Consider the following 12,099-nt stretch of genomic DNA (forward strand, 5'->3'; position numbering starts at 1 on the left):
TGGTGTATTAGCAGAATGAAATTTGCCAGCAACAGGACTGTTCACATCACCCGCTAAAGTGGTGCCGTATCTCAGTAAATCAAAATATAGGAAAGTAGCAATAAAGCAAGAAAAGGTTCTAATTTCAGAAAGCAGATAATGAACATTGTTTTGGGAATGCCTACACTGAATTGGGAGACTACAAAAACCTTGCGATTTTAAGAATTCAACAAAGCGTTCCAGCAGAAGATCGTCAGAAATGTCTCCATTGGTTACGCTGATATAACGTGACAGTTTGAAACATTTCAATCTGCTGGTAATGCATTCAGTGATTAGAACAGAAAAGCAGAAAGCTGCTACGCTCTTTCAAAACATTTAAGAGATGAAACCAGTCTGTCGCAGTATCAGACAGCCTAAAATGTCTGTAGTCTCATGAGATTTTAATAAAGTTTTGGGGAAGCACTTTCTGGTTTTGCACTCTGTGCACTGACTCGAGCTGTTGATTGTCATCGAAAGAACTCTGAACTCTCCAACCCCTCCAAGTAAAACTACTTTTCTTCAAACACATTGGCAGAAGAGGAACCGGTTAAATTGGTTTTGGACCAAAAGAGAGCAAGCAAATCATTTTATCTAAGCATTTCATGAAAATTAAGCACTTCTTTGATGTCTTCAATACATCAGATCTATCATAATGTAAGCATTCCATACTTTAAGCAGCGAGCACCACTGTGTGGACAGTATCTGTTAAAACATCCTAGACAAATACTGAAGCAATAAGAGATTATATATGTGCAACAGTCAAGACCACCCCAAATTAAGTTCTTTCAAAAGGAAGTATACTTACCCTCAGGTTCTCTTAGCTATAGAAACCCCTGCAGAAATCTAAGGGAATGTTAAGGGAAAGAACTGGTATTTTAAATTTCTTTTTCAGAAACATATTCTTTTTAATACTGTTAGGACACTTGCTAAATAATTTAATTATTAACTCTAACATCTAGAGAGTATTTTCAATATATCGAAGACGAGTATCAGATGGGATGAACTCTTTTTAGAGGTTACCAGCTACCTAACTGTAATGAGTTATTGTGGGTCTAAAGTATGTTTATAAGGAAAGTGCCAGGAAATATTGCCTCCTACAAAATAGGTTATATCCAAACTCGACACAGAATAAACTGAACAATGGAAACAAGTGCTTTTCAATTTTTTTATTATAGAAAAAAAATGGCTTACACTTGACTCCAAAAAGCAGCATTATTTCATGAACTCAAAGAATTTATTACAGTGAAGTTGCTTTAAGAAACCTTTAGAGATTCAAGAAAAAATAAAATGCCACATCCCCCTCAGATAGCATTCTAAATTATTTGCATAATCAAAGTAAATCCCTTAAGTTCTTACCACTTTTCTGACCCAGCATAAGACTTGCATGATTTTCTTCTCCCCTATTCCTTGATAAACATAGCTGGGAGAAAGATTTGGTGAAAATGACAGTACATTTCAAGCTTGATTTTCAATCATTGTATGCATCTAATTGATACTAAAATTCAGAAGTGACAAGACATACTTTTCTCATAAGATTATCAGTTAAAGATTACAGTTGTAGCAGATCCCAGTGTGATCTGTGTCTCACAGAGCATTTATCATTTTCAGGTCCATACCTCAGATGATTTCTCAGCAACGTATTTGGCGCTTTTGACTTTATAGTCAAAAGACAAACAAAAATAACCACAAAAATGGAGGCTTGCAGTTGAAACAGTTCTTTGCAGTGCAGCAGAATTCAGAATTTAAGTCTTTTTTTATTAAAACATGATAGAATGAATAGCAGCGTTCCAGAGACCACTTCAGTTTTATAGAAAGTCAAAAGCTGCAGGTTTAGACTGACCCAAAATTAAATGTGAAACTGATCTGTACTTGAGACCTCATTAAAAGAGACAAATCACAGCTAAAATAACATCTTACTTCCTTAATAGCTCTACATGTTGACTATTCACACTGAATTGCGCTGAAGTCCAAAGAAATTTACAGGCTTGTCATTAAGTGATTTTTTCTTACAACATAACTCAAGAGCACCTAGGCAATGTTAAAAGAAGTTTCTAAGCACATTTAAGCTTCTCACTTTTCAAAGGTATGCTAAAACTACACCTCAAAGTATTCTGCAGATTTAAAAGTTTTAAAAAGCAAGAAAACTCAAGTTCCTATTTACAACCAACTAAGAAAATTTACTATGACAAAAAATGAAAAAAGGTATATCATAGAAGGAAGAAAGGAGAAAACAAAGAAGAAGAAAAGCCACATCAGACACCTGATATTTGACATTCTGTTAACTCATTCTTTCCTCTCCTCCTCCAAGGAAAAAAGTTGGACTCTAACTCAGACATGGAGTTTTTCTGAAAATAATTTCCTAATCTCCTCAGACTTAGTTTACACTATTTCATAACAAATATCTTTGAAGTGAGGCATCTACTAATTGTACTATGCATTGCAACATGAAGCCAGCTCTTACCAAACTACTTAAACAAAATAAAATTTTCTAATCTTTCCTAAAAAGAAAAGGTACCTTTTCCCCGGTTAGGACTTATATCATCATAAGGTTTACACCAACATAAAAGCTATTTAAGCTTACCCATAGTCATATTTAACATTCTTTAATTTTGTGCTACAGCATGTAATTTCTTATGTGATCAAGCTGCCATATACAGATGACAGAAAAATCTGTATATTATAACCAAAAAAAAAAAAAAATCCCCATGGATACAAAGAAGAGAAGCAACATAAGCTTTTTTTCTTCTCTCCCCTCCTATGGTACTCTCCATGGCATCAACACTAAAGGCTGCCTTATAGCTTATCCTTGAAGATTTTAACCCTGGAGAGAAGTCAGTCCTTTTCACAGTCACAGGGTTGTATTAAAAATGACTTTTATGACTAAATAGGTAGTGAAAATGCATTACACTGACAAATACCCCCCTTTCTATGAATGTTAAGGTTACGCTCCATTAACTCTCTTCTTCAGAATAGGTAGCAGTCTCAAAAGTATCAACATCAACAACCTCAAAGATATGTAACAATCTGACTTTAACATTGTAAACAAGTTTACACCATTCAAAACAGTTTGTCATTAGAGAGTTATGCAAAACAGTCAAAGGGTACTTATATTTAAGTCTTCATTCATCAAATTACACTGTGGACTCAGAAAATTTTAAGATAAGATGATCTGCATTAAAAATGTGTGTAATTACTCATACAAAACAATTTAACAGGAAATCCTGTTCTAAAGAGAGGCATATGACATAGCTCTCCAATAACTTTTAGCTGCATAAAGCTCTAATAAAGACTTATTTTAACATAAAACTCCCACATCCTCTCTCAAGCAGACATTCTTAACTCCCAGTAAATATATTATTACGTGATAAAACAGTCCTCTAATTCATAATTTACTTTTAACTTTATATAATTTTTTTTTAAAAAAAGTATTTCTTCCAAAATAATGTGCAACCAGTAAAATAAGTGACTTTTTGGAAAACTTCTAAGCTGTCTTTAGCTATCAGTCTCTGAAAGACTTCGCAGATCTCTTAATCTTTCTTGGTTTTGAGCCTTAATTTTATATAAATGAGTGTTTAGCAAGGCTATATTATTAGTAGTTCATCACATACACTAAAGTCAAGTAATATCATCTTCATTTCACTGTTCTAATGTACAGTTCAAAAAATTCTTAAAAAAATAGCATAGAGTCATACCTGCAAATTCCCTCTGTTTACACTGCTCTTTGATAATCTATTAAGGACATTAAGAGAACTTCTGATTTTTTTTTTTCCCTGTCAGTATCTGAAAAGAGTTGAATACATGCTAGTCAAAACTACCATAATGCAGATAAAAAGGTCCTCTTTCATGAAGATCATCAATAAATGACTACCTTCAATAAATAAGTCTATGTGGAAATTCTAGAGAATTCTTTTGCTAAACAATTTAGTCTTTTTTCTTTTCCAATATGCTCTTCTGTTTAAGCTCTCCATCTGAAAGTTCTGCATATTTTTCTTTCTTTTCCTCTTCTCGTTCTTCCTCGCTGCCTTCATCTGTGAGCTCCCGATTGCCATTCTCCTTTTTAGTGGCCTCATTTTCATCTATCCCTCCATCTGTATCAGCTGTGTAGATTCCATAGCACATAATGCTGATGACCCCCAGGGGCAACCCAAAGAGAAAGCATCCCAGAAGCGGTGAACTCTTGAACACAGACTGTTGGAAGAAAAATTTGAAGTCAAAAGCCCTTCTAGTGAATACACAAAGTTGCTGCATAAAATCTCTCATGACTATTTTTTCAGAAGGAGGGAGTAGGAATCATCATATCATTCCCATGTTAAGTTTATAAAAAGTTTCAAAACTTCTAATATTAAAGTGTTCCACTGGGATGGTGAACGTGCTGTAAGTTTGAGAAACAATTGTTCTAACAGCATTAAAGTAATAATAATTTCAGTTCTTATTTGTGTAGATCAAAATTTTATTAGTTTGAGTCATCATAATGCATGAAAACCATTCTGTTATAGAGCTCTGTATTAAATTGTAATGTATAGCTTTTATAGCAGATATGGAGGGACTTTTGGTTTTTAGAAATTGATGGCTGAATGTAGCACATCCACAAAAGTTTGGAAGTCATGTATACAGAAACATGAAAGTTTCAACTTAAACTCACTGCGGAAGTTTTTTGTTTGTCTAGAACAAGTGAAGAAATGGATTTATTTAAGTCTTCCAAATAAAATTCTGTTAAGCATAGTTAAACTATAAGGATGACGATAAAAATCTATTTAAAACTGCACTAAGTAATTCGCATATGCCCCAACTGGACTGAAACCATAACATTTCTCAGAATGCAGAAGTGTTATCAGTTTCAGTTAAAAGACACCAAAAGTGTCAAGGAAAAGATCTTGAATTCTCCCTGTTCTATCACTTAAAAGACATGCCAAGTTTTAAAACAGGAAAGGAGTAAAAATGAGGAAGAGATTGACTGTGGTTTTGACTATATGTATATTGAACAGTTAGCACACTGGAAAATATTATTTAAAGCTTTAATCAAGATAGGTTTACTAGGCTTAAACCTACTATATTTATGTATACATACATGCGTATGTATAAAAACAGAAAACAGAAGTCAAAACCTTGTATAAAAGTGCTTCTAAATCCTCTGAAAAGGTTTGCAATTTGACTGGCAAGGCTACTATCTTATTTAAAAAAAGAAAAAAAAAAGGAAAAGAAAACTTACAACAACAGTGGACTTGGCATCATAGATTATTCTCTTGATTCGTTGCAGAACTCCATCACCACCCTGTGCCTGAAATTTCAAATGGAACTATGTCAAAACTGTTGACACTTTTCAGTTATGATGCCAAAAGTTCATTCTTCAGACCTTGCAATCTTAAGTCCCTTTAGAAGGAAATGAAAAGTAATTATTCTTGCATCTCATGATGCCCAGACACTCCAACTTCTCAAGAATGGACAAGCATTTCAATAGCAGACTGAAAAAACCTCTCACAACTGTTTAAAACAATCAATGCCAACTTTAACAGTGAACTGGCACTCTTTACGATCTCTTACCATAGAGAAACACTAACAGAGTACCACATGTCCGGCTGCAAAAATTCTAAAATTGTGAAGAGGTCTCCTGAATTTTCCTTTAGCTGATGGATATCTATTTAAAAACTATGACTGCAGCTGTTAGGAAAATTTAAGAACTGAATAACAAGAGGATACATAGGTATAATAAACAAAGCTTGTGTTGAACAACTACAATCTATACCTATGCTACCACCTAATTTAGAAAAACCTTCGAAATATTATGGGAATCCAAAGGCAATTTTTCTGTTGAATAGGCCCAGTCTTCACTGGTCTGAGTTGCCAGAGGAACAAATGGACTGAAAAGCTACACTTTGGAGGAAGTCAACTTATGAAAGCTTGACCCTGACCAAAATCCCCCAAATTGCCAAAAAAGTTCATAAAGATGAGACAGACTTGAAGAAAGCTACCTTGAATCACAAAGAAAACAAGAAAGTCAAGATGAATAATCCAAAATGTATCAAGGAAGAATGGGGGAGGAAAAAAAAAAAGTTAAACTCCACAGAAATTTCATTATGATTCAGAAAGTCTATATTCCCTTCCTTCTTTACCTGGATATTTAAAAGACTGCCATTCCTTAACAGCTACACGATTTCTTGGGCCTGAATGTAGCCAAAGTAACATCATTTTATATATATAGGCTTCATTTAGCTTAAATGACTTCACATACTATATTTTGTATTTATGTGAGAGGGCTAAGATAGAGAGAGGTGTGCATCCAGACAGACCTTTAATCATTCTAGCTGAAATACTGCAATCAAAAAGTACAAAGGGATGAGTGATACTATAACAAAATGCAAAGCATCACAAAAACAGAATTTCTTAAAGTTAAAAAGCAGACAGAAATCAATTTTACTTGGTGATTCAGTGAGGATATTTAAATACAGATGAGTAGATATTAATAACAATTCAGAATTTTAAAATACAATAAAAGAAATGACCATCAAAGAAGAGAGAATTGAAGAACAAAGAATCACCAAGTTACAGAAACACCTCTTATCTTTCAACTGGAAGCATGGCCAGTAAAGTCATGAACAATAAGCAGATAAATCTATATTATGTTATGCTACATAAATTTGTCAGATTAAATAAAGTATCCCATATGACTGAAATGATCCAGAGTCTTACTTATTGCCATCAGACCACCTAAAATCGCTGCTGGAATGTAACCTGTGATTCAGCTAACACTGTAAACATTCAGTATAAAGTAATTTGGGGCTCAATCCAAACATTCCACACAGGCTTCTCCCAGAAGGCTGCCGGAGTGATTTGTTGCCTCCCTTAGCTGCAAAGCCCTCTCACCCCCTAAGCACAAAGGAAATCCATGGCGTCGTTCCTCATCCACACAATACAGCTCTCTGCCCATCTTACAGTACACTGAGGGCATAAATGAACATGTGTTTGTTTTGACAAGGTTAAAAAAGGTGTCCAAGCCATCAGTTCCAGGTGGATTTATTAGGTTTGTTGCGTTGTAACAAAAGACAGCTCGTTTTCAGGTTTAGAGCAGAAAGAGAGGTAACCTCATTTCTGTCTGAAACATGCAATGTAAATATGCCATTGGTTTTTGAATCTGAACTTACCATTCATCAAGCCACTGGATTTATTAATTCACCACCAAAAGAAAGAGGAGAGTTAAAAGAAAGAGTGGAGTTACTCTAAGTAAGAGATTAAATTGCAATTTTAAACAATTGCATTTAAAGCAAACCAGGAAAAGGATAGAAAAACCTCTCCATTTACCAGCTAACATTAAGCTACATGTAGAAAAACAGAGCTACTTTCTGTCAGAGGTTCTGAAATCAGAGCTGTGAGCAAAGGCGCACCTCAAGAATCACAACATTCACCAACAACACATCCTAGAGAGACAGAAAGATAATGCACACTGGACAGAAATTCAGGGTAACCAAATTATTTTTTCACTACTTTAATATCCAAGGAAATAAACAACAACCAACATATTCCAAGTCACATTGAAGACTTACTTCAGCTGTACCATCCAAGATATTGTTAATAAATTTAACCATGTCTTCTGTGTTCTCAATGTGCCTATCTGGTAAAAAATACTGCTGATTGGAGGTATTCAATACCACAATAGTGGGGATTGTCAAGTCACTGAAAACATAAAACAAGTGTTAGATATTTAGAGAAATACTGCAAAAAACATTGCAATTCAAATGTCTCCTACATTGTTTAAAAGTGTATCCAGTAACCTTCTCTTCATAAGTGTTCCTAAAAAGGCCGTTGTGGCAGAAGCGAAGCGGAGAGAGAATCACCTTAATGGTGCAAGCATGTTTCTCATCAACATTTTTTCCTTCACATCTGTGTCAGTGAAGTCACTAAAGCTTATTGCATTTTACATACCTATACTGAGCGCAAATCAGGTACCTTGTGATTTGACAATTAGTAAAACATCTCAGATAGTAGCTGTCTATTTGAAATGTACTATTAGTATAGACATGAAGTGCGTTAGTGCACAAAGGCAAAACTGTGATCCCAAAATTCAATCCCATACAGCCATGGTCCAATTGATCAACTCTATCAATTAACCTCTACCTATCAAGCCAAAAGAAAAGATATACCAAAGTTTTATTAAATTCCTTTTAGACGTAGCAGATAAGCTACAGGTCATTTTTAAACTACTATTTGTTAGCTGAACTTCACATACATAAGCATTGTTTAGGGTCACAGAAACAAGAAAATTTAGGTTGGATATGACTCTTGAGATAAACTAGCCCAATCTATGGCTGCAAGTTGAACCAACTTCAAATTTAGAGCCAGTTCAGAAAAATTTAATACTGCACAAATACATTGGTCAACAAACAAGATCTAAAATACATTTTAAAAAGTCTTCTGCACCCTTTGCCAGTTTTCTACAGCACTATCAATAATGTATTTAGACATTAAGTGTCTTTCCTTCACAGTAAAAGCATTGCAAACTTCATTTTTCTAATTTCCACTCTTGTCTAGTAGTGACACATTCATGCATGCTTTACATATCTAATATTGATTACTTCAACCTTAACTGTGGCAATCAGAGCCCATAATCACTTATTTAATTAAAATATTTTTAGTAAGTAATTATTCAAGATTCCCATTTTTCTTAAAGCCATAGAAATGATTCAAAATTTTCTTATATATTTCAGGCTTTTAAAATTTCAATTCCAAACCTGTAAATACAAATTTTTAATATTTCTTAAAGTATTCAGCTTCTTAGGAGTTTAGAAAACCTTTGTGTAGATCTACTGTGCAGACCAAGTTCTTAAGTCTCAAGTTGAAAGCATGGTGCATCTCAAAAAAGGTAAGACCAACTACAGAAATAACAAAATAATTTATTCCTTTCAAATGGATTTTTTCTTAAAACTTTGTCAGCAGTGAAAGCTTTCAAGATCAAAAAAAAAACAAAACTTAATACAACTTTTCTCTAGACATTTATATTCTCTACTTATTAGGAACAAACAAGACATACAGGCAGAAGTCAAACCAAGTCAGGTGTTTGTGCAAGTGCCTGCTAACAATTTATCAACATTGGCCAAAATATCTCATCCTGGCCAAAACAGAACAAGTTTTATCACTTGCTCTCTATCAAGCGTATGAAAAGGAAATTAATGCTAGGCAGTTTAACCTCTACCCCCCCACCCCTCACCCCCCACACACGCCAAAAAGTATTCCGATTGCATTTAGCAGTATGGTAACTGAGCTTCTTGGAGTCTTCTCAACTTTCTGTAGAGCTACCAAAAGATGAACTCCACTTAAAAATTTTATATGCCATACAAAGATTCACAAAAATACTTTCTTAATTTGTTTCCTCCAAGAGCTGAGGAGGTAACAGTCCAGAGAGACCTACAGTTCAAATTCCAATGATGCTAAATACCCTAGCTTCCACAAAAATATAACTTTGCTTTCAGTAATATACAGAATATGCTGCTTGCTTCTTTTACACATAGCTTTAGGTAATACCATTTTTAAACCAACAAAGGCATGTTCCTCCACTGCTGAAGAGACAGTTAAATGATAACTTCTATTAGTTACAGGCAAGTCCATAAGTGTACTTCTACCAAGAACTAATACAACCATCCCCATGAATTATATACCATTTTATCCTGTAAGAAGTAGAATCCGTTCTCATGTGTATTTACTATACTTAAAACATATACACACACACACACTCTGCAACAGATTTCTTACTTTTCAAGAGGCTGTTTTGCTCGTTTCTAGTTGCTGCCATCTAGTGGAAAGCCGAAGCACTGACAATACAGTTTTACTCAAATTATTCAGGTAACCAAAAGAACTCCTACCTATATTACTGACATATTTTGCCGATTTCCACTTATCCTGGAAATGCAAATAAACCTGAAGCCTGTGAATAGCTTAACAGAAATTGCAATATATTACAAATTATAAAATCGGGCATTTTGGAGAGTGAAGTTAAACAAACAAGCTGAACAGATGTAGTAATTGCTACCAGATCACTACTGCTGTAAATGCCAGTTTTGTCTTCTTCCCTTTCTCTTCCTCCCTTCTAGGGAACTCATCTTCCTGTCCCCCTTCTTCGCACATCAGTTCTTGTACTCAGTAGAATACACAGGAAGACATTTAGCTTTCTGCTAGATCAGCAAAGTAACTCCCCTACTCTCCTAGCCAAAAAAGGCAACATTTCTGCCAGATAAATAGGCTCAAACAGCTCCGCATACAGTCAGACAACTATAAGAGCCTGCACAAAACAGGCGATAATGAAGGGAGGAGGGTCCCACTTTTGGCAGCTATAAAATCATTAGCTCAATCACACTGTCTAACTTCAATTGCAATAGTCATTTTCAAATTACTTGTATTCAGCTACTAATCTACAGACATTGCACAGAAATACAGACCTAGTGTCTCCAGCACCTCCATGAAGTTCCCAGAACTTCTAGCAGCACAAACACACTCGCACAGTTTTACAGTGTAGTATTTGCAAATCCACCTGAATTTGTTAGGTTGACCTTGTAGTCTTCCCGTGGTCTTAGATTTAGCAAGTGTGACAGCTGCAAGGCCAAATATAAGGGAACAGATACTAACACAGATACTGCATACTAGTGCAGAGTCTCAGGATTCCCAGCAGAGGGGTTTGATCAACTTTCCCCTTACAGAGCTGGCATACTTATTCCCCTTTCTCCCTTCCATGACACAAAAAGCCAGAAGAGAACTAGTCAACTGTAAATGCCAAGCAACCTAAACCTCTAATTATGTATTTTTTAAACAAGGATCACAGTAAGGGCAGATGTGAGGCATCTTGTTAAACAACTTACATATTTCAAAATTTTCAAAAATGTACTACATTTTTTGCATCAAGTACAGACAACATCTTCTATGCATTTCATACTTCTACGCAGAAGCATACTTCTGGGTATTTTAACATTCAAATTCGTGGTGAAATCAGGAATTTAAGGCATTTGTTAATTAATTTATCCCGTCCTCTCCAAAAAACACTTTTTAAAATACTAATTGATAACTATCTCTATTCTTAGAAAGACCTCTTATAAAATCTTAGGTAATCACTGTACTTTGCTGTTCAGCTGCTTTCCTGAAAAAACATAGCTAATGAAGTAACAGCCACTTGCAAGGAGCATCAGTCTTAAATATCTGTCAATAAGAATAAAACATGTCTCTCCAGAAATAAATAAAAACACAGATGATACATAAACATTATTTATATTTTGTTACGAACTGAAGCAATTTCTAATTTTTTCCATGCCTTGTGTAAACATAACCGAGAAAAAAAATAAGTTACATTAACAAAGAAAACTTAAAAGACTAGCCTTGTCAGTCAGCACTAACAGTAAGCCAAACTTCTAACATTAAATTATGCAGTTTTAGTTTAATAAACGCTACATTACACACTGACTTTCAAGAACAGCAATCTTTTTTTCTTTTTTTAATTCCATGAAAAGCAGGAATTCTTCAGAAGGTTGTTTTTAATTAAATATAATCAGAGACAAGTACAGGAAAAGAAATACTCAAATAAGAATTTACTTACTCCATTAGTAAGCTATTAATGTAATCATTTCCATCCATGTGGCCAAATTGGAAATCCCTGGCAGAGATGCAGTGAAAAGCATAATCATGAAACAAAACAAAAAAACAGAATAATGGGTTTCAGTATCGAAAGTTCTTTCTTAAATAATTTTTCTTACAAGTGAAGATGACAGCATATGCTGAATACACAATATATTTTGAAAAACTGACTAGACTACAGAACAGGAAGCCTTCCAAAACACAACTGATGAAATTGTCTTATGAATGAATGAAATATTAATATGCTAATGTTAATAATACTAACAAGGCAAACACCGTAACATTATTTTTATGTCAAAAGTGACTGCTGTCTTAGAAAGGTTGCTGAAGTTCAGTTTAAGATGCTGTAGTACCACATACAAATACCTGTGAAAATGGTCCCGATAATCTCTAGCAACTTCCTGAATAATAGATTTTAGTCTGGAGGGGAAGAAGAAAAAAGGTCACACGGATATGCAGGGTATAATCCACCAA

The 12,099-nt window shown here is 34.5% G+C and overlaps 1 protein-coding gene across 3 annotated transcripts in view; it reads right to left on the bottom strand.

Annotated features, from left to right (window-relative positions):
* Positions 1 to 1,169: 1,169 nt before the first annotated feature.
* Positions 1,170 to 12,099, bottom strand: part of TMX3 (thioredoxin related transmembrane protein 3) — a 32,234-nt gene continuing 21,304 nt past the window's right edge. For 2 of the 3 annotated variants that reach the window (XM_067290750.1, XM_067290749.1), the window contains exons 12-16: positions 11,992 to 12,045; positions 11,588 to 11,644; positions 7,557 to 7,686; positions 5,228 to 5,296; positions 1,170 to 4,206 (exon numbers count right to left, since the gene is read on the bottom strand). In XM_067290750.1, coding sequence (XP_067146851.1) covers positions 3,940 to 4,206; positions 5,228 to 5,296; positions 7,557 to 7,686; positions 11,588 to 11,644; positions 11,992 to 12,045 — 577 coding nt within the window. In that variant the 3' untranslated portion in view covers positions 1,170 to 3,939. The other variant, XM_067290748.1, reaches the window with a different exon arrangement.

The sequence above is a fragment of the Apteryx mantelli genome, chromosome 2 (genome assembly GCF_036417845.1).
Source record: "Apteryx mantelli isolate bAptMan1 chromosome 2, bAptMan1.hap1, whole genome shotgun sequence".
NCBI classification, from domain to species: domain Eukaryota; kingdom Metazoa; phylum Chordata; class Aves; order Apterygiformes; family Apterygidae; genus Apteryx; species Apteryx mantelli.